The sequence below is a fragment of the Amblyomma americanum genome, chromosome 1 (assembly GCF_052857255.1).
Source record: "Amblyomma americanum isolate KBUSLIRL-KWMA chromosome 1, ASM5285725v1, whole genome shotgun sequence".
Classification (NCBI taxonomy): domain Eukaryota; kingdom Metazoa; phylum Arthropoda; class Arachnida; order Ixodida; family Ixodidae; genus Amblyomma; species Amblyomma americanum.
Window position 1 is genome coordinate 283,924,870 of NC_135497.1, and position 26,483 is coordinate 283,951,352.

The window sequence follows — 26,483 nt, forward strand, 5'->3', positions numbered from 1 at the left end:
GCACGTTTTTAGCTTTCTCTTTTTTGAGGGAACAAGAACAGAAGCAGACAAACAGATCGGGTTTTCGAAAGGCGCCTCTCCATCGCTGCGCCGCCGTCACCGCCGTCGTACCGGCCACTAGCTGCTCTTGAGCATGCAGTGCGAAATGACGCGGTCTCGACAATACTTACATTTCAACGGTCCTCAATACCTGCACCGCTGAGGAGCGGGTCATGCTAAAGTTTAGGTCGTGTTATGCGTGCTGTTGTGGTCTTTCTCTTTTTTTTTGCTCTGTCCTTGCGTTTTCTTTCTTCTGTTCTTTTGTTGTGTTTTTCTTCTTATGTCATTATTTTCCTCCCTTGTGTTCCAACTTCTCGCTCCCGCCGAAGAAAGCCTTCTCCAGTACTATTTCTTGCTGGCGTTTTCTCGGAGAAAACTCCCACCTCTCCACCTCCGATACATCTCTTTTACCACCGCCTTTTTTATCTGTTTGTTTTACAACCAGGGACTCCGCAACAGAGGGGGCAAGGGGGCGGTCGCCCCTCTAACATTCTTCCAGAGGGGCAGTGGCTCCCCCCCCCCCCAGAGTCTCCAAATGCTGGCACTCAGATCAGACTTCTGACAAACGCGCAGTGGGGCTGAGTGGTTGGCTTTGTAGCTAGCCGTAAAGTATTTCGCTCGAGTAACATAATCATATCCCGATAGGAGTTGTTGATTGTCTTACCCCTGTTGAGCAATAGCAGTATTAAAACAGACTATGCGCAAAGTAATGACGGCATCCTTTCCACACCCTTATTTTTTATTTTTTTTTATTTCGAAACAAGGGTATGCTGAGCACCGTGGCACCGTCAAAGGGGCACCGCGATGCTTTTCTCACTGCCGGATAATCTGATCGCCGTAAAATGCCGAGCATCATCCCGTGCTGGAATGAGCGCCCATTCCTTTTTTCTTGAGAATTTGAATTTCCCTAAAAATCCGAGCAAGAGCCCATGCGGTTATGTCTCATATCTGGGAGTACTTCAAAACCACATCAAGTCCCCATTGCTCGGAGTCTTTGCTACGCTTATCGCGGAGGTAAGGGAGTGTATGACATCGCTCAGACGATGCACGAAGCTCAAGGTCAAGCAGTTTCCAAAGGAAACCAACTAAGGGATCCAACAGAAGCTGTCGCGACAAGTCCAGCTTTCTCGGACAATATTTTTTTAAAATTGGAAAATTGTAAGAAACTGTTATGGAAATATTGAAGGTAATGGTCCATTATTCTGATATGTAGCAAAATCTTTTAAAGTGTTCGCGGCGATCGCATCGAGCAGTTAAGACTGCCATAGAAAACTAATGGGGACGATAGCAAATACGGGAATAGAAAAAAAAAAGACTGCCGTCGGGTGATCTGCGGATGTATTGATTGTTATAGTGAAATCTTACATTATATGAAAAAATTGCGTTCATAAACGGTTTCTCGCTCAAAAATGTTTCTGTCCAGAATTGCTGAGTATGGTCCTGAACTTCGTGTCCAGACCAGTATCGGAAGTGTGATCTGTGACCAGTGAGTATCGGAAGGTGTGATAGAGAATCCTTCAAGGGCTGCGGCATTAACGTTTGCCTGCATGGACGGCAACGAGGACGGAGCGCTCCATCAACGCCTAGCCGGATGGGACTGCCATCCGTGCCCGAGGATCGCAGCAACCGACGAGTGCTTGGGCCTCATGTTTGCTGCTCCTAGTTGGAAGAGTTGTTCGAAGGATTCAGTGACGAAGATTAGCCGTGCTTTATTCACCCGATTTTTCATGTTCTAATAAACTGTTCAAAGTTTACCGTACGCATTTGCTGTGTTTACGCAGTACCAAGCCCCCATCCCCCGGTGGCCGCCGTCTTGAATTTAATGACCTGTCGTCGGACCATGTAAAGGCCTATTCCCCCATGTTCCTGTTCTGTATTTTCACGCCCGTCGGCCAATATTTCGCGATTATCTTCTAATTTGAGGTGGGCACTTTCATTTCATTTATTGAGCCCTCAGGGCCAAAGTCATTAAAGAGGGGAGTGGTTACAAAAAATACATAAATAGATACAATGCGTATTAAAGAACAAGTATTATCATTCTCCTGTTATACAATGTTAGCTAGTGCAGAACGGAAATGCTGCATGGTTATCAATTATGTCGACGATATCTGCGGGAAGGCGGTTCCATTCACGTGATGTACGAGGCAAGAAAGACTGAAATGCCGTTTTAGTGTTACATGATTCAATGCCAACTTTGTGACGATGATCAATGCGATTTGACACGTATCTGGGGGACGAAATGAGGGAATCGCGAAGCGTGGGGCGATGGTATAGTTTATGGAAAAGTCTCAAACGAATTGTCTGCCGGCGGGATGCTAAAAGAGGTAATGAAAGATTAGCTTTCGTGCTTGTTACACTAGCGGTACGGTTAAAGTTGGACAGGATAAAACGAGCAGCGTTATTTTGAACCAGCTCAAGCAAAGTTATCAGTTTTTCATGATGCGGATCCCATATCGCTGCGGCATATTCCAGATTAGAACGTATTAGTGTTTTATAAAGCAATAATTTCAAAGAAGATGGAGTTTTGGAAAAGTTACGGCGCACGTAGCCCAACATGCGGTTAGCTTTGTTAGCAATGTACTGAATATGGCGCGTCCAGTTAAGGTCGGCAGAAATATGAACACCCAGGTATTTATATGAAGTAACCGCTTCCAATGCAACGTTATTTAGGTAGTACACAGGCGGAGAGTTGGAACTTCTTGATATTCGCATAATTTTGCACTTATTAGCATTAAGTTCCATTAGCCATTCATTACTAAAAAGAGAAATGTTATATAGATCACGCTGGAGAATGTTAGCATCGTCGGGGGATTTTATTTCGCAGAAAACAACACAGTCGTCAGCAAACAAAAGAATGTTAGATGATACAATGGAAGGGAGATCATTGATGTAAATAAGAAATAAAAGGGGCCCAAGCACTGACCCTGGTGGCATGCCCGAGTGAACTTCGCTGAAAGGTGAATTAAAATTATTAGCGTAAACGAACTGCGATCGGTTAAGAAGAAAGTATTCAACCCATTTCAGAACATTGTAGTCAATATTCAGTTGGGTTAGCTTTAAAAATAGTAAGCGGTGACATACCTTGTCGAATGCTTTCGAGTAATCTAGGAAAATGCAGTCAGCTTCTGATGCGCGATCTAAAATATGGTGAAGTTTGATGGTGAAGCTGGCAAGTTGTGTTTCACAAGAAAATGACCTCCGAAAGCCATGCTGTGCGGGTGTAAAAAACGAATTAGACTCGAGAAAGTTCACAAGGTTAGTGAAGATGACATGTTCTAATAGTTTGCAACAAGTACTAGTGAACGAGATGGGGCGATAATTTGTTGGGGATGTTCTATTTCCTGATTTGAATAATGGAACCACCTTCCCGACTTTCCATTGTGTTGGAAGAATGGAACTATCGAGAGTCTGCTGAAAATTTTTTGTTAGTATTAAGGAACTGTAGACAATTGTATTTTTTTTAAATTTTGCATGAATGGAGTCAAAACCGGGCGATGAATGAAATTGTAGGGCATCAATAAGTTTAGCAACGCCAGATGAATCGACGACAATTTGAGGCATAGTTGGGAAATTATACCGGAGTGGAACGGGATGTTTGGTGTTTGATGAGCGCGAGAAGTTCTGAACAAAAGTTTCGTTAAGTTCTGATGCGCATAAATGAGCCGGAATAGGGTCACCTGACGCGTCCGTTAAGTTAATAGATTCTTCGGTATGCAGGTTGACGACGCGCCAAAATTTTTTAATGTTGGTAAACAGCATGGATGGTAAAGTGTCAGAAAGGAAGCTATCTTTTGCTTACTTAAGCGCAGTTATATAGGCATCAGCGGCAGTCTTGAATGCGTCCCAGTGAGCGTTACATGGTGATAGCCTGGCTGTGCGATATCGGCGCTTTTTTCTGTTAGATAGGCGTCTTATAAGGGCGGTATACCATGGGGCTTGAGCATTAGAAGTGATGGTGCGTCTTGGAACATATTTCAGAGTTAGTTCGTGAACTTTGGCCGTGAACATATCCCAGTTTGCACAGAGCGACCGTCAAAGTTTCTGAAGAAGTTTTGAGTAAAAACTGATAATTCATTGTTAATGGCATCGAAGTCTGCTCTAATATAATCTAGTATGGTTTTTTTCTTTCTTGCAGGTTTAGGACAGGCAGTATTAATGTTGAAAATGAGCAAAGAGTGATCACTTATGTTAGGTAAGTAGGTGATGGCTGAAGCAAAGTCAGCTCGATTTGTTAGGATCAAATCTAAAGTGTTGGCTGCGTTGACAGAGATTCTGGTAGCGTTAGTGACTAATTGGGTAAGTGAAAAAAGGGAGCATAAATCAAGAAAATCACTGGCATCGGATGAAAATTGAGATAAGGTGGGAGGCTGGGTAAAACAAGAAATAGTCGGAAAGCTAAAATCACCTAGTAAAAAGAAGGAAGCAGATGGAAATCTGGTGTGTATTATGTTAAGTTCGTCATGAAGGTCGTTAATAAACGAGCGTTGAGAAGAAGGAGGACGATAGCATACGCCGAATATTATTTTCTGATGGTCGAGACTAACTAATGCCCAGACAGTTTCCAAGACGCCATTAGTGTAGATGCATGATGACGGTATGTCTTTCGAAATAGCAAGGAGTACGCCGCTTCACCGCTGATTAGTTCGGTCATTGCGATATACTGCGAAGCGGTGTGCGCAGTGAAAGAGTTCGTTATCGTGAATTTGAGATGATAGCCAAGTTTCAGTAAGTGCGATGATATGCGCAGAACAGGTGTCGATTGCCAATGAAAGAGAAGTTTTCTTACTCAAGATACTTCTGATGTTAGTATAAAGAATCATAACACTAGATGGTGATGAATGACCACTGCCCCTCTCGCGCCCCTAGGAAGCCCGATGTGGCGAAGCGACTGATCCTTGGGGCGTGTGTTCAGATGGCAGCTCGATTTCATCGATTGTGTCGTTAGATGGATTGTACATGAAGTATTTGCCGCGTATGTATAGCTTATTGTAGCGAAGGCGAAATTTGGGTTATCCCGGATGGCCGATTCCAAATTCGGTAAGTTTCCGTCTCGCAATTCGAGTGGCGGGGGAAAAATCCTCGCTTATTGAAATTTTGTGTTCCTTGAAATCATTGCGATGCGATAGGATTAACTCTTTTATTTTGTAGTTGGTAAACTTGGCAATAATGAGTCTGCATTTATTAGCGGAAAATATTAGCTCGGTATTTTACGGATTTTCTTGTGCGTTGCAGAGTCGTGCAAAAAGGATTATTGAAATCGGATCAAAATAAAATGAAATAAAAGATGAGACGAAAATGCGTTTCACTAGCCCATTTCACTCAGCCAGTGCTGAGATGGAGCGCGACCAATCAGAACCGCGCCTAGCACACACGCAGCGGCAGCACAGAGCCGCGCTTTTTGACGGCGCCGTCCCTACGTGCACGCGCCGGCAGGGCAGTGGTACTCAACAATGGAAGTTCCCCGATGTTTCTTTGCTGGTAAAATTGACTGACCCCCCTTATCCCGCTGCTGAAAATCGCCGCGGCGTTGCGACGCCATCGGCTTGAAACGAGCGCTCCTGGATAAGATTAAAATATTAAATATTACGATTTCGACAGTCTCTTTGGGCGTTCGTACATTAAAATGTCCCTCACTTGTGCGTACAACGAATAAGGGCTCCATGGTCCGTGGGTGCCGTAAGGCTCTAAGGGTGCTCTGAGAGTTTTTGAACAACTCTGGAGTTGTTCAATCAAGCGTGCTTTTAAAATGATGTGAGCTATTCGACCTTTCCATTAAATGACAGCTGCAGCTTTGATGTGTGCAGCTATGACTCCAACTTCTCGTCTTTTTCGCCGAGCACCTCCCCTTAGGAGCTGTGCTGAGCTCTCGCTACAGCCAGATGACCTACAAGTGAGAGACGCGTCTTTAGATGGTTCGCTTTTATTAGCCACAGCTTGGCTCCTTGCAGCGGCAGTAAGGATTTTGTCGCCGTGTTCCAACGCGCCGACGTGGGGGGCTAGACGGAGTGCCTGGCGCGGCTGACCCTGGTGCGGCGGCGGCGGGGGCAGCGGCGGTTGCAGATGGTCGACCCGCTGATGGCCAGCGCGGCGACGCCGCCGGGCGCGGCCGGCTGGGCATCGGCGGAGGTCGACAACTGCTGCTGGGCCGCCTGCTGGTCCAGCTCGGCCTGCATCAGGTTTCGGACGCGCGCCGTCAGGTCGGCCACGTCGGCCGGCGTCAGGCCCTCGGTGCTGATCTCCGGAAGCACGGTCAGCGTCAGAATGCCTGCGTGCCGCACGTCCGCCCAGGTGTCGGAGACAGCCTTACTACGCACGCGCCAGCAGCTTTACTGGCATGACATGCGGCTTTTCATGTGCCGAAGAAGCACAGGCTATGACAGACGCCGTGTAAGAAGGGTTTAGGATTAATTTCGACCACCTGTGGTTTCAACCATCTCGGTACATATGCGGTTCGTCCCACCTGAGAGGCATCGAACTTGTCAACTCGCGCTCTGAACTACTGTACAGGCTCCCTACAACAGCCAGAGTTTCGCGTTTGTTTTTCCTGCGCCGTTAGCAAGCGCGATCACAAGGTTCCAAAGCATCCATGCATTGCTGAGAAACCAACGCCTCCGCGCCGTTTAGCGCTGACTGTCGCTAAAAGTTCATGAGTTGTTCACCTACTCTTCTCGTGCTTTGCAGTTTCATACTGTGCTGTGCGTGTGCATTGTTCATTTCAAAGCTTTTATTTATTTTTTATCAAGAACACAGAATTTTGTGACAAGTTTTCTGTAATTGTTAAAAAGAAGGTGCTTCAGAATTGTGGCACTTATATTAGATGGCGTTCACATGAGTATTTTGTGCAGATAATTTCCTATTTTAACTGTGCAGATAAAAAAAATCATGTGCACAAAGTACTGGCCTAATCTAGGTTAAACATCGTTCGCAAGATAGCATATTATGACATACGTTCCTTGCATTAAACATCAGTATTTGCCTGCGTTTTCTAGAATTAACGACGCGAGCCAAGCAGCTGATCCAACAGGCTGCTCCACCTACCGGACGAAGGAGCAACCGAAAAATGGCTCGGTGAGTGGGTGAGTTGCGCGTTTGTTTTGAAGCGTATACTGTTGTATTTTTGCAGTGTTTTAGTTAGAGGAACGATGGTTCTTCCTTTTTGACTTTAAATTTAACGAGCAGAAAAAACGGCATCTTCAAGAAACAGCACAACTGGCCCAGAAGCCTTCGGTTGCTTCTCCAACCGAAAGGTGCTGCTCAGCCAGCCTTTCCGAAAACTGTACCCCTGGGCGACACCCAGTATTTCAGTATTTACAATAAAATCAGGCAATTACCGATGCTCCATTACATCCCAAAGAACATAGACAATAGTAAGTTACCTTGTGAGCGATTTTTGCTCTCGAGTAGTTGGCGCAGAGAAATGATAAAAAATCAAAATCTGGACAGATAAATAAGGAAGTGCATGTACATAACTAATCTAGATAGGCAAGCGTATTTAACAAGCTTTGTCATTCACTGCAACAGTATTTTAGCTAGAATAAAGCAACCTAGATGACCAAAAAGCGTATTGATATGGCACACGCTCTGACCACTGCACCAAGCATGCCCCATGCTTGCAAAAGTTGCGAGCTTCCCTCATAACTTAGATGCTTTGGAGAGCAATATGGCAGACCTACGTGCAACACTGGCTCCTTTTTTAGTGCGTATAGCCCTTAGAGTGGCAATTCCCCGCATTTAGCTGTTGTGCGCCTGTCCGTCCGTCCGTCCGTCCGTCCGTCCGTCCGTCTGTCTGTCTGTCTGTATTAGCGAGAGCTACACTGGGCTACCGGTAGAGCATTTCGCGGTACTTGGGAGAGGAAAGATGTGCGCATGCGCCGTTACCATGACAACCGAAGAGGAGCAAAGTGCAGCGTGCGCTTCGCCGTCGCCGCGCCCGCTCCACCGTCAAAGCCGAGCGTGACATCACGCGGATGAGCAGTTGTGCGCATGCGCCGATACCATGGTAACCAGAGAGACCCCATAGCTGCGCCGCGTTCTTCGTCGCCGCCTCACCGCACGCCGCTCTCTCACCCGAACCCCGCGTCGCATGCGCAGGATTGCGTATAAAAGGCAGAAATGTAGTGGGCGTCTGTATCACAACGTTTGACATACATGCAGAGAAGGAGAGTCCAGCCGCTGCTAAACGGCGGTATAGACAAGAGAAGATTAACTCTTCCGATCCTGAGGTTGTCGCTTGGCAGTTGGATTGAACCCAATAAGAACGCTGGAGTCGTACGTGAAACAAGGTATCACTGTGGTCAGACATCTCCCTTCGATCGCGGTGAACAATGGTGAAGCCTGCTGTGTTCGGCTTCTGGACAGCGGCATTATCATCTAAGGAGTCTGCGTGGCACCGAGAACATCTGTCAAGCAGACGATTGACGTGGTTGCAGCGTGTGTACCAACCAGCCTACGGCACGGTTTCACAGTTGTGTGTGACTTTGGGTGATTTCCACAGGAAACAGGACTCTCTTAGACAGTATATGAAGAAAAGTGTTACTTTATTTTAGCTTCGGACCCTCAAATCCGCACTACACAATGGGGAACTACTATAGAGCTTGTATACTAAAGCGGCTCTACCGAATCGAAATACTGCATCGACAAAATTGAGACCGCTGCATTCTACTTCACAGATCATCAGGCAGTCTTCGTCTCTGTCAAACAGAATGAATAAAAGATGTATATACCCAATGTCTCTCATTGCTAAACATACAGTGACCACGACAAGCTCAGCCAGGGAAATGACCTCTCGCTACGTATATCCTGGCATAGCCGAGCTAAGCCACTGCCAATTTTTTCATCCCCCTCCCCCTTGTGTAGTACTGCCACTTTGCATTTTTCTCTGTCTCGGGTTTCAAAGAAAATGTAATGATTCTTGTTAAAAGCCGCAGCGAAATTTTCAAAACGGTAGAAAAAAAAAATGTTCTGACCGGCACTGAAAATTGTTGCTTCCTCCAGATTCATGTGTTCTACAATCTAGCACAGGTGGTCTCAGATCCATTTTTGAATATTGGTAGGGGGACTAAGACCATCCTAGACCTCCCTGACTTTAAGCACTGGTCATAGCGCACTGTGTTTGTTGGCAGCGGCCCAGCAAAGTGACGGTTCTTTGCGACCATCTGCGGGTATTCGTTGCTCGGTCGGCCGAACTTCTTTAGAGGTGCTTCTACATCGGCTATTTTCATGAAAAGCGCTTCAGCGCTGGACTCGTGCGAAGTTCTCTTTGTACAAGCATAGTTTTCAATGCCCCTTAAGAAGTAAGCCCATTTCCTACCGTACGTGCACAAAAAAAAAATAACGGTGCGTTGTGGCGAGAAACCGCCACTTTAATATTTTCGGCATTAAGGCGCCATGTCCACGTATGTGGACACGCCACTTGGAAGGAAGGAAGGAAGGCCTCGGACGTTGCTGGCACATACCCACTACGGGGGAGTGGCCAAGACACAGGCGGTTAATTACTGGATACAGGAAATTTTTGACGGGAAAAGGAGTGGTAATAGTATGTAGTCTGATAGATTGGAAGAGGGAAGGAAAGGGGTCCAGTTAACTTGGAGATCGAAGACGGGACAATTGCTTAATGTGCATAATAGTACACAATGCCTGTAATGTTGCAATGTCTTACTGACAGAGATCAGGAAAAAGAAATTAGAATGGGAGTCGCTGCGTTTCTTGAAGAAAATTTTGCACAGCAGAGCGCACACTCCTGTCGCTTCGTCCAAGCAAAGAAGCGCCAATGGAAAGAAAAACCGCGGAGGACACAGGCAAGCCCAGTTGATGAAATGGAATTTGCAAAAGACGCTTCCTCAAATGAGAAAAGCGGCGGCAGAACAGCAGGAAGTGATCTATTGTCTCAGGTTCGGCACAAAAAGGGCACAGTGGGGAAGCTGCCAGGCCAGATCTGTGAAGGTAGAAATTTAGAAGGGGAACCCGGCAACGCAAGCGCGTGAAAGAGACCTCTAGTCTGCGTGAGCGCCAGTCTTTGCTACTCCAAGGATGCAGAAGATGCTGATATTCGGGAGACGATGTAAGAGCCGAGGCAGCAAATTCCTGAAATATTGTGTAGCTGCGAAACCTCACCGCAGCTGTATATGCACACGATGGTAGGACAGCAACAATTGGGCCGCTGAGAGAGGCTCTTGCTAAGGAATCTGCAACCTCATTTAAGTGAAAGCCCATGTGACCTGGTACCCAAAGCAACCTTACCGAATTTAGATGCAGCGGAATCAGGAACTTAAAGAGGCGTAATGGCCGAGAGTCAGTGGGCGAGGATAAGGAAGAGCAAATGGACAGAGACGCCACTTGGAACGTCCACCGCAGCACTTTTTCTTCGTCTGTGACAATGGAAATTGGTGTGCCGTTCTACATTAACATACGGACATATTCCGAGCCCTAAATTGCATCATTCACGATCATTTGTAAAGATAGAATGCAAAAAAGAAAGCTATTTACTGATCCCGCCAAAGAATGACGTGATGCACATATTTTCTTCTTTTTTACAAACGCATTTCACAGTAGCTGCAAGAGATAGCGCCACAAACTTCACAGGGAGGCTCAAAATGGTAAGAGCGCAGTATTCAAAGGTGGAAATTCGCCTTGTGTACGAAAATATGACGAGGCTTAAATCGCGTCCACATATGTGCACCCAGCGCCTGAAGGGGTATATTATACGTACTAAACGTAGACTGTAGAGGTTTCGTAAGTAGCAGGTTACCTAAGCACCAGGATTTAAGGAAAATAATTATCTCCTTTTCAAAGTGAGCAACACAGGGAATAAATTTTTTCCTAGTCTTTAGCCGAATTTTTTAAGACCGATCTGCAGAAATTTCGGCTTCATTTGAGTAGGCCCAAAGAAGAACTCATGAAAAAATTGATGAGATTACAACGGATGCTGCCATAATATCTGATGAATTTCATAGTTTTTTATGGGGTATTTACCACATTAGACGAATATGAAATAAAACAAAAGGCTGTTCCAGACGACGACCTCGAAATAACTCCGAAAGGAGTCCTGCATCGTTGTTCAATCTCGGCACTAAAAAATCCGCCTTACCCGATGGTCTACCGAACCTATTTCGGAGATGTTATTATGAGAAAATATCAGGGTTGATCCCAGCTATCTTTAGACTTTCATTAGCAAGTGGAAAAATACCTTCATATTGGAAAAAAGCTCGCGGAGTTTCGATGCTTAAAAAAGGTGATCGATTGACAGTTGACAATTACCCCCCTGTGTCTATTACATGTAGTTGTCGAAAAATTTTGGAGCGTATTGTTGCCAGCTACTTGCGAAGGTTTCTTTGTGATCGCAATTTTTTTTGAAAATCAGCATGCATTTAGACAGGGTTTGTTCACTGTCACTTACACTGTATTATCTGTGCATGAATTTTCACGTGTGCTCGATATGACCAGACAAAAAGACGTGGTGTTTTCTGACTCTAGAAAAGCGTTTGATAAGGTGCTTCATGGTAGACTTCTGTACAAACTGTAATGTATTTGTATTCCTTTTCATATTGTCCGATGGTTTCAAGCTTACCTGAAAGATACAAAACAATATGTACAAATCAATAATACCCCTTCAAGTGTGTTATGTGTTTATTTCGGTGTTCCGCAAGGATGTGTGCTTGGATGATTATTGTTTTTAGTTTATACGGATGATTTAGTTGAGGCTGTTCCTGACGACGTATCTGCTATTCGCTGATGATTGTGTGGTGTTTAAATTTATACCGAACATGATCACATGTCTCTACAATAAGCAATTTTCGCCATTGATTAGTCGTGCTTGATATGGGGTTTAAAACTAACACTGAAAAAAACGTTCTTCTGCGGATAACTAAAACGAAATCACCGAATTTGCTTCCTTATTTTCTTCATGGCAGTGCAATTTTGGAAGTTGAGAAATATAAATACTTAGGCATTACAATTACTAATAAGTTGAACTGGTCGACACATATGACCAATATTTGTACAGTCGCGTCTCGTAAGTTATGGGTTTTACGAAGAATATTAAGATCTGCTCCAGTACACGTCAATAAATAAGCTTATGATACTTGCATACGGCCTTTACTCGAACATGATTCACCAGTGTGCGACATGTACACAAAAAAGGACATCATGCGACTTGAAGGAGTAAACAGGAAAGCTGTTAGGTTAATATTTGGAAAATATAGAAGAGAAGACTTGCCATCACAGTTAATGTATTCAAATAATATTAAAACACTGGAAACTCGAAGGAAAATAAATCGACGGACATTTTTCTACAAGAGCTTGACAGAAAAAAATAAACTTAAAACTTCCACACTGCATTAAACGTAGTCCAGCAAGAACTCGTGACGTTCACGAGCTCGCTTGCCCCGATCTCTCCTAAAACAAATGCAGTTTATTTCCAAGAATTGTCGATGACTGGAATTCCATGCCGACACATGTATTTCATTGTGAAGATTTCATCGCCGAACTGGAACCCCTTTTTACAAGCTAAATTGTGTGCGCTTGTGTTTTTGTATGGTTTTGTATGCTTCTAGACATTGTATGTTGTTCGTCCTTTTACCTGTATGCAGAAAATATGTATTTCACTCCTGCATGGATCAAGCAATGGCCTGAAGTATTTTGAAATAAATAAAATAAATGAATTAAAAAATGTACAAAGAACATGTTTTTGTATTCTTGCAAATATTCATTTGTGCATAATGAATATTATGCACAATATTATTCGGTAGTCTGGTGGTTCTCCACATGAGTTGCATTTTTGCTGTCTAATACTTCTTCCACTGATACATACGCTAAAGCGACGAATAAATAATCCGTTGGCGTATAGTGGTCAGTTGACGGATTCAAATAAAATCTTCACATATATTCCTCACACTTCTCCAATGACGGGATGCACAATTCGAACTCGGATTTCGGCATGCACGTATTTCAATTTTAGAGTGCAGCTCTTATGGGCCCGTTCGTGGCTTCCACGTCGTAGTCGTCGGCGTAATCGGCGTAACACGCCACCTGACAGGTGGCATGTTGGCCGGTAGTAGGGCCAGGACAGCAAAATGCCACCTGCCACGGCTAGAGCGGAGGAATGGACAACCGGAAGGTGGCTGCCACGGGAAATTTCGTATTACCGACTATCGTAATCGTCTGTCAATTTTTTGTCGCTGCGCAAATAATATTTTGTGTACGCAAATGTGAAGTTTTTTTTTTTTTTTGGCATCCTAACTGTAAGCTAAGCGTGCAGTATAGAACGTCTTAGGCTAGAAAACAATCGGATGGTACTTCATAGGTTTTTTTTTTTTTAGTACACGAACCTTCGCCACTGCCTGGACAGAACTGCACAGCGTTTATATGTGCCATTTATGGAAGTCCAAAGTGGCACAGGGAAGGTACCACAGCTAGTGCATTGCATATTTTCCTTTCCTTTTTCTCTTCTCGAAATTCAATTCGGCAGATATAATCTGTCGGAACACTCTTCTGGGGCGTATGTGTGCTACCAAAGAATCATAATGTGCTAGGATGCGCTAAAGGTACAAGAAAACAAATGGTTTCCAACTTGCGAGCCCAACGCAGCTTGAGCATAGCACGCCGCGCCAGCCAGCGAGAGGAGGAAGGAACCCTACCCATGGCGCGCAGCTGCTTTCCACCTCGTTCTTGTTTCCCGCCCTCCGCGTTCGCGACCCGAGCCGCCTGCTTTTGCTCCGACTCGAGCAGGATTTTGCAACTGTTGTCAAATTAAGCGCTCCATTTGGCGCGAATCATCACGTTTCTGATAAATCATAACCAAATCTTGTATCGAAGCTAACATATATGTCCTTGCAGCGCCAGAGGCGTCGTTTGAAACAGGGGCCGACGCAGGCTTAAGTAAACTATAAATGTACAAGTTTTACATCTCTTTAATGACTCAGAGGCTTGCTCGTTGTAACGCAAATAATGTAAGCAACTTCGAACCAGTCTTTTCACGTGCTTCAGTTAGGAAGCGATATCTTTTACGATATTCGAAGGCAAGTAAACACGCGCCGACGATCTACGCTAACCACGTCTGTTCGCGGCGTTTCGTCTGTCGTACATTACGTTTGTTGCCGCTGGAGTGTGTATGAACAAAGTTGTGAACAATTTTAGGTGTATAGCTGATGTGAGATGACGGCTTGAAAGGCCTAACGTGAAAGGAAAGCTTACGATGGATGTATAAACAAACTCCTGCGGCAGGAACCAAAGTGCGTAGTGGCCGGTCAAGGCACGCCTGCTACTCAGACATAGAGGATACAGTGCTGCTGCCCGCCGCACTTTTGAGAGCGAAAGCACTGCTTCACTAGCAATCCTGAAAAAAGCCAATGGGTCTCTGAAGCCTCGACCTTTGATCTTTGAGATGAAGTGACTTGGATAAGCTGTGGCTAGGGGAAAGTATTATGGTACGAAAGTTTAAAATAAATGGTCTTGGAGGACAATGTAAAGCAATGTCTAGGCAAGAGTCAAGAGAATTCTAAACCAAGTGCCGAGTATTCGAAACCGAGTATGGACTCGGTTTAATAGCGTTAAAACTGTCACTTTTTAAAAACCTGCTTCTTCGCTTTGGTCGCACGCTGTATCCGCTTCTTTTGCGCCCAGCAGCCGCTGCGAGTAATAACAGCGTCGCTACGATGGCACACACTGAGCTTGGCTCAGTAACCGGGGCGCGCGCAGACGGCGTTCGCTCCTTCCTCGCATGGAGGATTTGCGAGGAATTCGCGGCAGCGCGCCGCGCAAGATTTTTCGCCGCCAGTCACAACCGTACTACACACCCTGGACGCCCCTAGTATCAATCACCTTCTGCTCGAAATCCTGTACCAAAAACGTGGTCGGCCTAGCACCTTCATCCTCAACCTCTATAGCCCACCCCATAGCACCGGAGAATAAATATTTCGGGCCCGTACTTCACGCGACCTGTTGTATAGCTGTGTATAACCAGCTGGTCGTGCTCGGCATAAACGCCCCTCCCACACCTGGGGGTAGGCGAAGGACTCCCGAAATGGCCAGACCCTTCTCCAAGCAGTGGACCAAGAAGGACTAGAACTCCTCACAGGCGTAACCCTATCTACCAAGGTCGGCGACAGCGTGAGTCGAGACACTTGCCCGACCTGTGCGTTTTCGTGCCCAGATGTCAAGTCCCATCCTTCCCCGTTCCTTCTCCGGCCCGACCACGCTACCTGAATCCCAACAGCACCCACTGTTTTGTGAAAGCGTTAGTCGTCAGCCGCGTAGCGTATGGCTTTCCGTACCATCAGCTCAGCAAGAAGGAACGGGACCAAGCGGTGACTATTATAATCGGCTGCGCATACAAGACAGCCCTTGGCCTTCCCCCAACACTTCCAGCGAACGCCTCGCCAAGCTTGGCGTCAACAACGCCTTCGACGAGATAAAGGAAGCGATCCTCGCACCCCAAAAGGCCAGGCTCCAACAAACCATTAGGGCAGGACCATCCTCCACCGTTTGGGTACACCGGGGGACTTGCGGGAGTTCCGTCAAAAATCCTCCATCCCTCCGAACGTCCGAAGCTGAAAAAAAGTGGCCCCAATCCCGAGTCACATGTACCGGACGACTCACAAGGGCGGACGCGAGGCCCGGGTGGCGCAACTCTGCCGAAGCCTCAAGAGCGACCCCCACGTGGTGAGCGCAGACGTGACCACATATCCGCAGCCAGGCACATTCGCCGTGGCCGCACTGGGTCACAATCACTAACCGGTTGTGAGCGTATCCCTCACAGCCGAAGACCCGGCCACACAGACACCTTCGCCATCTAGCACTGCGACTATGCTGGCAGACCATCACATATAATCACAGACTCCTAGCCATTAATTGTTTTTTTGGGGAAAGGAAATGGCGCAGTATCTGTCTCATATATCGTTGGACACCTGAACCGCGCCGTAAGGGAAGGGATAAATGAGGGAGTGAAAGAAGAAATGAAGAGAGAGGTGCCGTAGTGGAGGGCTCCGGAATAATTTCGACCACCTGGGGATCTTTAACGTGCACTGATATCGCACTGCACACGGGCGCCTTACCGTTTTTCCTCCATAAAAACGCAGCCGCCGCGGTCGGGTTCGAACCCGGGAACACCGGATCAGTAGTCGAGCGCCCTAACCACTGAGCCACTGCGGCGGGTTCCTAGCAAGCCTGATGGGACTTTACGAACGGCTGACTCCCGAAGACAGTGGTGGTCCTGCTCTTCCCGGTAGGTTCTCCAACCCCGCTAGCCCAATTCCACCAGACAACATGGACCCCGGGATATGGATTGGAGGGAAATGAGGAGGCAGTCTCGCTCGCGCGCTCAAGAATCGAGCGGACCCATACCCGTACTTCCCCTCTCCCGTCCTTTACGGAGAACGCCCAGAAATCCTCTGACTTAATCGAAGGACTTATCCAACACCACATCAGAACCTCACCACAGAGGAGGCTGTAGCCTGGCGACAGGTACAGACCAACACAATTCCGAACCTTACATGTACAGCGTTATCCACCCCACACTGTACACTCCCCACACCTGTCCCTGGTGCCGCAGTCGTTCCACTCTATTTCATATTTCATGGGGTTGCACAGCAAAACCACCTCACTTCACAATACCACATCATACCAGCAGTCGGAGGTAGTTCTGTCCAGCCACGACTTGTACGATCAGCGCAAGCTCATCCGTCTGGTCCACGAAGCAGCGCAAGCCTCTGGCGTCCTGAAATGAGGACGCCCCTCATTTCACTCGAGACTTCCTTTCTTTTTAATAAACGTTTTAATGAGAAAGCATTTCTTGTCTCATGAGCGGCGTGTAAGGAACTGTTGGCAGAGCGTGTCATCACAGCGTGCCCGCACGAACTGTCAATCATCCATTATAGGGATAAATAATGGAATAGTTAATTAAATAATTATGCATTAGTACGAGTGAATAATTAAGTGAGCGAAAGGTTAATTGAACAATGGATTAATTTGCGGACGAGTTAATTAATTACTTGAATTAATAGGTTAATTCACAAATTAAGTAATGATTTAATCTAACTGAAGAATTAGTTATTTGCTGGGCTACTGAAATAAACATTTAAATTCAGTTATACTAATTAAGTCATCGACACGGATAATTAATGGATAATTTATTATTTGGGTAAATTACTTCATTTAGAGCATTACTCCATGTATTCATAATTAATTTACCAAATTGATGAATCACTTTATTACTAAATTAATTAATTGGTCTAGTATATCATGAATTGATTAGTACTTTGGTGTGCTTACCAGACGTTCTAGGAACAAGAGCCACGTCTTCGGATGTGGTAGAACCGAAGTCAGAGCAAGAACACGACTTGGAAACGGCAAAGGAATAAACAAACGAACACGCAGCAACATAATCGGCAGTAATAAGAGAAATGCTTCCGCATCACTGCACCTAAGCAGACTTAAATGCACACCTGAAAATTTTATCTCTCTCTCTCTCTCTCGCCGCGAAAATTTCGCATGAAAGTGTGCCCCTTGGAAGTTGTGCGACGCTGCATGTCTTTCAGAAGGCTTACCATTATTAAATTTTCGCTCCTTCGAGCAGAAGAACGACTTGTAGTGGCTGAACACCAGGGGAAGTACGGGGGCCTGGAACAAAGTGGGTAGAGCGAGCAGAAGCTTCAAGTTCACAATAAAGCAATCAAATCAATTCACGCCTGCATTGTCATCTACAGACCAACGGTGTCGGCGATGTTGGAGCGAAAAGAGAAATTCAGGTTGTTACACTTTTGATAGTCGAGGTGACTTCTTGAACTATGAACGATTGCCGTGCACAATACGTTAAATGAGGTAAATTACACTATTTATGTCAGGCAGGTCGAGATAATCTCTCGTTTTATGGACCTTTTAGTGCGCCTAGAGCCACTTTCTTTTTTTTTGTGAGTGTGACAAAGAATGCCACCCGTTAGGAAGGTTGAACATATCTTATGCTCCATGGAGAAGCGCTAACATCATTGCCATCCTAATTTTAAGAGTCTTCGCCTGCAACATTCGTATCAGCTGGAAACCTACTTAGGCGCGTAATAAAGCAGATCCTATGCTACTTCACGATTGAAGCCTGGACTCCATGTACGCGAAAACTCACGCGAACGCGAAGGCGACGGCGGCAAGCGACGAGCGACGCCGTCGCGCGAAGCAAAATGCATGTGTCGCTTGCCGTGTCGCTCGGATCTGCACCCACAGAAAACTTCGCTCGTCGCCCGGAAGTCCCCCACGCGACTGGCCAACCAGAGCCCACCCAAAGCCGTTTCCGGTTTGTCTACGGTTTCTCACGGGTACATCTCACGAAACCCATCCGTCGTCTTCGTCATCACCACCGTCGATAAAATATTTGGTTTTGTAGCTGAGAGGCAGACCCGCATGATTTAAATAATTAAAACAATCTACTTTTTGGGTGCGGAGGGCTAACGGCATTTGAAGCGGGCTACGCGAGCGGGCGTACTGCAGGGAGAGATGCGTGTCGAGCCGCAGGAGAGGGAGGAGACGCCGCGCGCCCCTGCGCGCGCGTTCTTCCTTCTTCCTCTGAAACCCTACCTATCCTTCTCTCTATCTGCACGCCGGCAGTGGTTGTGGTGTTTTAACACCAGTCACAGGCCCGTGCATTTTCCTTTCCTCTTCCCTTTACATCCACTTACTACTACTACGCGGGTACCGGCGCTCGATCCACCGTGCCGCTGCGCTCCAACTGTGCAGAAAAACTCGCGGCGCGCATTCTCACTGGTAAATTATAGTTTGCTCACTTACAATCAAACTGCGGTGACAGTTTATGGGAGTGTTTTTACTAAGCAGGAGTGCACAGGCACCGAACGAAAGCACACCTCCCCCGCGAATCCGTGATGTAACTTCGTCTCCGCAAGCACGCCTTTGGCTATCTCCACTGCCGCTACACTGCTGCCATAGAGGAAATATTCCTTTGGCCCTGACTATGAGGCACACTCACAAAATTTCAAGAGAGAACAGGTTACGGGCGTGTTTCTAATCTTGAGTCCGCTGCGCACGTCGCGGGTTCGCGTCGCCTGCCGCCTTCGCTTGCATGGAGGTTGCCCACAAGCGACGGAGCGAACGCCAGCCGTCGCCGCCGCCGTCGCCTTCGCGTTCGCGTGAGTTTTCGCGTACATGGAGTCCAGGTGTCAAGCGAGCTTTAGGACGACACGAATTTCTATAAATTCCCAACTGGAGGGCGTTGATCGTTTCAAATGGATCGTTTCGAACTTTTTCACGCGAACTGATTGTTGGTGAGAACTTCTCGGTCTCGAATAAGAGCCTGTCGGCGTATGGCTGAGCTATACAGCACGGTCTAGGGCGCGGTTGGGCCTAACCTACGTGTGCCGGGAAGCTGAAAGTATATATATATATATATATATATATATATATATATATATATATATATATATATATATATATATATATATATATATATATATATATATATATATATATATATATATATATATATATATCAGCAGCTTAAAGAAATACTTCGCATTCTGCTAAAATGCCCGTTGGATGGAACAACAGTTTTTTTTTTCCATGGCTTGCGTATTCGACTGGCTAAACGCCCTCGTGACAAGATTTAGTCATAACGGTGAAGACAGCGAGACACTTGCGCTGTGCGTGCATGCATTGCGGTCGACGGACGAGTCTTACCAGGAGAGCTAAATGCCGTACAAACGCCTGTTCCGATAAGGGGAGTCGGGACTGCTCATGCAAATTCGGAACGCGATCCGGTAAAATCCTATCACTGCGTGTTATGGAAGGAGCTGCACCCGCAACCAACGCGCTTATCCCTTTCAACAGTTTTCGACTTTGTCCCAACGCCAACCGCGTCGAAAGAAAAGCGTGAAATTAAGTAAGTTTTATGGAGTTGGACTACGTTGCCACGGTTTCATAATGGTGGACAAACATCCCAAACATACAAAAAATTTGTGCTGCTCCAGACAGCCATTAAGCGCACTCAATTTGCTTTCCAGCTCTCCACGTTATCGCATTAGCCAGATTATAGGCGTGCATGTCATGACCTCTAAGAAGAAACGCCCATTGCGGTGCACTTTAGTTGGGGATAAGTCGCCAACGAACGGTGTGAGTGCCCGTGGTGTTTGGGAGGCGCCGCGCGGCTGTGACTGGAAGCGCACAAGTTTTTACAAGTCCTAGTCTAAGCATGTAGCCACGACCTGTAGTGTGTGCTCTGCATAGTGCGCCTCTCGTTGTCAGGCCGCTCTCCCAGCTGCGAGGAAGTTCATTTTTTACGTGCCTTCCGTGTTCGGAAAATTTCTGCGCGTGTTTGTACTACAGGCACCTGATTCGGGTAGGGCTCACATTTGAGCATACGAGTGGCACAAAGTTTTCCAGCGCGGCGTCACGCAAAGCAGAATGTGCCCGAATGTGTGTCCTTGCATTTACCAGTTCCCTACAGCATTCTTTGGCATAAGAGCACTTGAAAGAATTTCGCACACGGGTGTTAAACGATGCCTCTAGAGGAACCAAGAGGAGCTCGGGAGGGACCTCCATTATAGGTCGGAAACTCGGCTGCCATCTTGTTTTTCGCACCTGGTATTTTCGTTTCGTTACGTTTCTTTTTTTTTTTTACGAACAACTTCGCTAAACTTGGCCTCATTTCGGAGCGTGCTTGTCCCAGTCATATTCGAGCTTCAAATCGCCTACTTCCAACTCGCTGGAAGTTCACTGTCGATGGGTATCTCAGTTATTCCCGGTTTATATCATCGGTCCATGAAAGGTGTTCCGTGATCCGACATAGGTTTTCCGTATACTATTACAAAAATGAAACTTGACCGTTAGCTGCGGTACAAACGGCTTGTGAGAGATGTGAAAACCAAACAGACGTCCTTCGGAAGACGTCGCATTCTAAGCTGTGCACCGTTGGACGATAATACTGGCAGGCACTGCAAAAAAAAGAATAGCAAAAAAAGAGAAGAAAATCTAGCTCAATGCATTTACAACTGCGAGGTAGCACACGAAGCACTGACGGTTCTCTGCGTGCGGTCGATGCGGTAAGCACCAGGAGAACATTATGGGGACGAACTGATGGATCGATTGAATAATTTATCTCGTTCTGAACTCAGCCATGCGTTTATCGAAGTCCGTAGGAAGGGCCTGCGCAGCACCTAACCACTACGTCCCGACGTGACGGGCTCTGTAAATGAAATGTGCCCTCGAGCTGGGGTGCTTCGGCTCGCATGCATGCGTTGTATAGTGGCGGTAGTTGAGCGCTCACCTGGCTGTTCACTGCCATGTGGAAGGCGCCTTTCTTGAAAGACAGCATCGTAGGCTCCGGATTTCTAGTTCCTTCGGGGAACACCACGAAGCTCGTCTGCGTGTACGTGCATACTCGGCTGAGTAATCGCGACAACGCTGCATGCAATGATTTAGCTGCCTTGCATGCACAGATAAAGATCGCGCTGCCAAACCGTCGTGTACAGTAGCGTACTGCGCAGTACAGACCTTTCCATCGTGTACACGCAGACATCAAGGCGCCTTCTTTTTGTTCTGTCGTCAGAAGGTGTAGAAAGTTCCACCGTGCTTGCGCGAGGTGCACACAACACGCCAGCGAGCAGTATGGCGACGCCCACCAGACGGCGCTTATTGGAAAGGTCTGTGGGCGCGCACCTTGCCATTCCTGACGTCCTCGAGGCGGTTGTTGAGCGCCTGGTGGCTCTGCTCCCGGTCGCGCCGGTCTATAAAGATGCTGCCCGCCAGATAACAGGTCAGTGCCAGCGGGCCCGTGTATACCAGCTCGCTCTTCATCACCGGCACGCACGGGTGCAGCTCGTTCCACACATACAGCAGCCCTGCGTAGACTTCATCACGTCACACTCTCCCAAAGAAGTGTACGCTGTCGTCGCTATAGCTAGCAGTCACTAGAGGGAAGTGTCTGCAGGGGAAGCCGAACGTAGACGACACAGAGCTGAAGAGCAGGTCCGACACTTCTACGTACGTGCATGGTGCTCCGACCAGTCGTATATATGGCTGGAGGCCGTTTTCACCTAGCGCCGTGTGTAACAGCTCGTACAGAGAGCGCTCTACAGCCGCGTGCATATCCTTGGACCTAATGCCACAAGTCTGGCTTCTGAACTCATGGTTTGATCCTTCTGCTCCCAGGACTATTGGGTTAATCGTCATAATGGGCACCTGCGATGCGCGGCTACCGTTTACTGCGGTTAGTGATGCGCCCGCACATGCCCTGTCTGATCATTACACGCCGAATAAAATTATCCAGCGTCGACGTTCAGTGCACGTAGAGAAGTTCTTAAATTCGGTCTTACCATTTTTTTTTGGCATGGCGCACAAAGCCATGCAAAATTTACATACTGCGCACTTAATGCAGTAAGCTGCCAGCAATGCCTGAATAAACGACTCGGCTATAGGTTTCCTTTCATTAATCAATGTTATCTAGAGCAATAGCATGATCGGCTCGCCACTCAAGTAAGAGTGGTGCGCCATTTCATTTTTCTAAACTGGAGAAGGCAACTCGGCACCGCAGTATAATTGAGGACGTTTCTACTGAGCTCCTGTGGGCGCGCATAAACCGGTGCTACGTTACCGCCGCCGATGCTCAGAGGCAGCACTATGGACTTATAAATTATATCTCCATAAATGACTCGCTCAAGACATTCAGCTGGGCACAGCTGTCACGGCCAGACAGCTCGGGTTCTGCATTATGCTGGTTTACAGGCATGCTGCGGCAGCACGCATTTTACTTATATATACTGTAGATTTTATCATTCCACGCAGCTTATGCATAAAGAACGCAGTGCCGCTCAACCAATGTTTGAAGTAAATTCAAAGTAGACAATCGGATGATTGTTTGGTTGATCCGTTGATGTTTTCATTGCCGGTTAACTGGTCATGCCGACCAAGTGATTCAAGCGCACCCTACTACAATCATATATAGCCCTGACACCCGGGGTATGAATTGTCCCCAGTTCTATTCAAAACACTTAGGAAGCGACAGTTGAAGTTCCAGAATAAGACTGAAGTACCTTTCACTGCGTTTCGAGGCTGCGTGCTCGGAAATGTCCTGTATGTCGAAACTGGTGACATTTCCCAACCACAGAGGGAAAGCAGAGTCAGTGTGTGCTTATGTGTGTTGGTTGCGCAGTTACGAGTGCTGTTAAATGCTCAGAAGTGCTTTAATGCCTGCTGGAGTGCAGATGAATCCGCTTGCATTTTGGAGTCAATTTGGAATGCATAACTCACGGCTACGTTTCTTGTTGAAAGCATAAACAGTGGAAACCTCAGGGAAACCAATGGAATGCCAGTCGTACATGGTTGTAAGCTATATCACGTATCTGTTGAGGCGCAAGTACAGGCGTTTGTTTCTCTCCAGATATATTTCCGTTGGCTTAACGTGATACGCACTTCATGTGTTAATAAATTACGACGCGTGAAGTAAACTCAACTCGACAAACTTTTGGCTGGCTAAGGCAACGGTGTAGTTTACCGCGCGTAACGCTTGCACTGCGAGGAAATCCATGGCCTGCAATGTTGACTCAATTTATTGGCACGAAGCTTGTTTCCTTGAGAGCGTTTTTCTTTTCAGCCTAGACGTAATTCGCTCTGCAAAGCCTTCCGCCGTTGTCAATAAACCCAGAGCTAAAAACAAAACACTAAACAGCACAGTTTTACATCGAAACCCGTGGTGCAGCATCAAAGGCAGTATGGTTCCCGACATGCTGCAAGTGCACCGCTGGTAGCCACCCTAACGTTGGCAGGCAACTGCGACGATCAAATCATGTTGTAAACCTACCTCGAAAAACTCTTGCTTTTCAGAACAGAAAAACTGAGATAGAAAGTCTACGAGTGCAACAGCAAGCTGTAAGCCAGCGACCACGCTAGCCACGCTCCAATAGCTCGTCTGCTTCGTTCTACTGTGTGATTACTCATTTTAAAACCAGATGGCACGGCGTGCCAGATTTAGCCGCGCACCCAGGGCAGTGCCGGTTGCTTCTACATCTACGCTAGTACGTCTCCAATATGCTAAAAGCCTCTAGTTTTAACGGGCTAACATATACATATACTGGATCACCGGACACGCGCACTGACGGGGGCGGGGTCCGAAGGGGCCACGGCGCGTGCGTAGCCAGTTTGGAATCAATTGCAGAATCGTTATATTATAGCGGCCCAAATGAAAAGATCCGAGGTTTCTGCCATGTCGGCCAAAGACTGAGTCGAGTTCCTGTGAGGCTACTACTCTCCCGCCATGTGTGCTCTCGTTTACGCTTACCTCTAGTGGACATGCGACCAGGGCATGCAGGCACAACAGCAAGGACGCCAGCAACATCCTCTACTCGGCGTAGTTCAACGCGAGTGGCCGTCCATGCAGCATCGTACAGGTGCTAGAGGATGGTAAAGATTAAATCGAAATGCCGCCCTGCATTGAGCTAGCGCGAACGCGCACTGGCTTGAGCTAGTTGGCCTGTGTAAGTGGAAAAGGCCAGACGGCTGGTGGTGCACTACGTTCCTTGGTAATGCCGACAAAACGCCGCCGCGGTGGCTAAGGGGTTATGGTGCTCGGCTGCTGACCTGTTTCGAACCTGGCCGCGGCGGTCCCATTTCGATGCAGGCGAAATGTTAGAGGCCCGTGCACTGTGCGACGTTAGTGCACGTTCAAGAACCCCAGGTGGTCGAAATTATCCGGAGCCCTCCCCTACGGCATCCCTTATAGCGTGAGTCTCTTTGGGACGTTATACCCCATAAAACGAAACCTAAAGTCAATGCTGGTAAAACACTTGCTCCAAATGCGATCAACGGCCGTTGGCTGCCACGTTTTGCAATCCTGTCTGCATTGTGAGTAAACAACATGTTACTTTAGATACGCTACTTCTGCAAGAGCCGCATTGCGTGAAGCAAATTAATACTTGCACAGCACAACGACGAACCAATGAGCCGCTATAGCCGCTATCTCATTTGCTGTATACTTCCGACCGCCTGAATCCATCTGTGCAGTCGCTGGTTTTTTTTTGTTGTTTCACGAAGGAAACAAGTACAAAATACTTAGTATTGTAACTCTTTTTATGTGGCACTTGCAAATCTTGAAATGACGCGCTATGCAGAGAGTTTCGGCTATTTTTCGATCGCCCTTCCGCACTTCTAGCCGCGGTAGCAACCACCGTCCTACACATCGTCGGCGGGGAAACTCGCCGCCTGCGCAGGCGCATTAACATGGGCGGGGCCAAGTGGATCCACTGCGCGTGCGCAAGAGGCGTTCAGCGCAAGGTTTCCTCTCGCTAGCCTCTGTTGCGCGCTCCCTCGGGTGCTTTCGCACTCGCATTTCCTCGTAACCAACGCAAGTTGCTCTCACCGAACACGTCCAGGCTGGACTGGTGATTTGAGACAAGTATGAATCGCTTGTCCCTGGGTATGCGCTCCTCGTGCTGCAGCACGGCCTTCAAGCCCACGGTCCACGCCAGACGCTTCAGGATGTAGCTGATGGGGCTGTGCGCCGCAGGAAACGAAACGATCTTAGTCATCATCATTATCAGCCTGACTACGCCCACTGCAGGACAAATACCTATGCCATATCTCTTCAATGAATTCCGTCCTCTGCCAGTTGCGACCACCTTATCCCCGCAAACTCCATCTCATCCGCCCACCTAACTTCCTGCCGCTCCCAGCTACTCTTGCCTTCTCTTGGTATCCAGTCTGTTACTCTTAAGGACCAGCGGTTATCTTGCCTTCGCATTATATGCCCTGCCCAAGCCCGTTTTTTCTTGATTTCAACTAGGATGTCGTTGACCCGCATTTGTTCTCCGACCCACTTTGCCCTCTTCCTACCCTTTAAAGTTTCACCTATCATTTTCCTTTCCATAGCAAAGTTGAACCCTTTTCTTTAGCCTTGACGTTTCTGCCCCATAGGGGAGTACCGATAAGATACATCTGTTATATACTTTTATTTTGAGGGATACTGGTAAACTGCCATTGATGATCGTAGAGAACCTGCCAAATGCGCCCCACCCCATTCTTATTATTCTACTGTAGTTATTTCCCTCTCGTGATCCAGATGTGCGGTCACCACGTGCCCAGAGTAGAAGTATTTCCTTACCACAGTACCTCTCTACAAGTTGTAAACTACTGTTCCCTTCCGTGACTGTTGAACATAGCTTTGGTTTCCTGCATATTAATTTTAGACTCACCCTTCTGCCCTGTCTGTCTGACTCATTGATCATGGTTTGCAGTTCATCTCCTGAGTGACTTAGCAAGGCAATGTAATCAGCGAATCGCAGATGACTAAGATATTCTCCATTAACTCTAATCTCCAACTGTTCCAATCTAGGCCTCTGAATACATCCTGTAGTAGACAGGCGGTGAATAGCATTGGCGAGATCGTGTCTACTTGCCCGACACCCTTTATTAATGGAATTTTATTGCTGACTTTATGGAAGACTTTGGTAGCTTTGCAGCCG

The 26,483-nt window shown here is 47.0% G+C and overlaps 1 protein-coding gene across 1 annotated transcript in view; it reads right to left on the reverse strand.

Moving 5' to 3' along the window:
* Positions 1 to 5,957: 5,957 nt before the first annotated feature.
* The window catches only part of LOC144097621 (1-acyl-sn-glycerol-3-phosphate acyltransferase alpha-like), a 31,560-nt gene continuing 11,034 nt past the window's right edge, over positions 5,958 to 26,483 (reverse strand). Inside the window, exons 2-6 of the mRNA XM_077630280.1 lie at positions 25,382 to 25,515; positions 21,688 to 21,869; positions 21,296 to 21,391; positions 17,580 to 17,652; positions 5,958 to 6,304 (exon numbers count right to left, since the gene is read on the reverse strand). Coding sequence (XP_077486406.1) covers positions 6,036 to 6,304; positions 17,580 to 17,652; positions 21,296 to 21,391; positions 21,688 to 21,869; positions 25,382 to 25,515 — 754 coding nt within the window. The 3' untranslated portion in view covers positions 5,958 to 6,035. The remainder of the gene's footprint in view (positions 6,305 to 17,579; positions 17,653 to 21,295; positions 21,392 to 21,687; positions 21,870 to 25,381; positions 25,516 to 26,483) is intronic.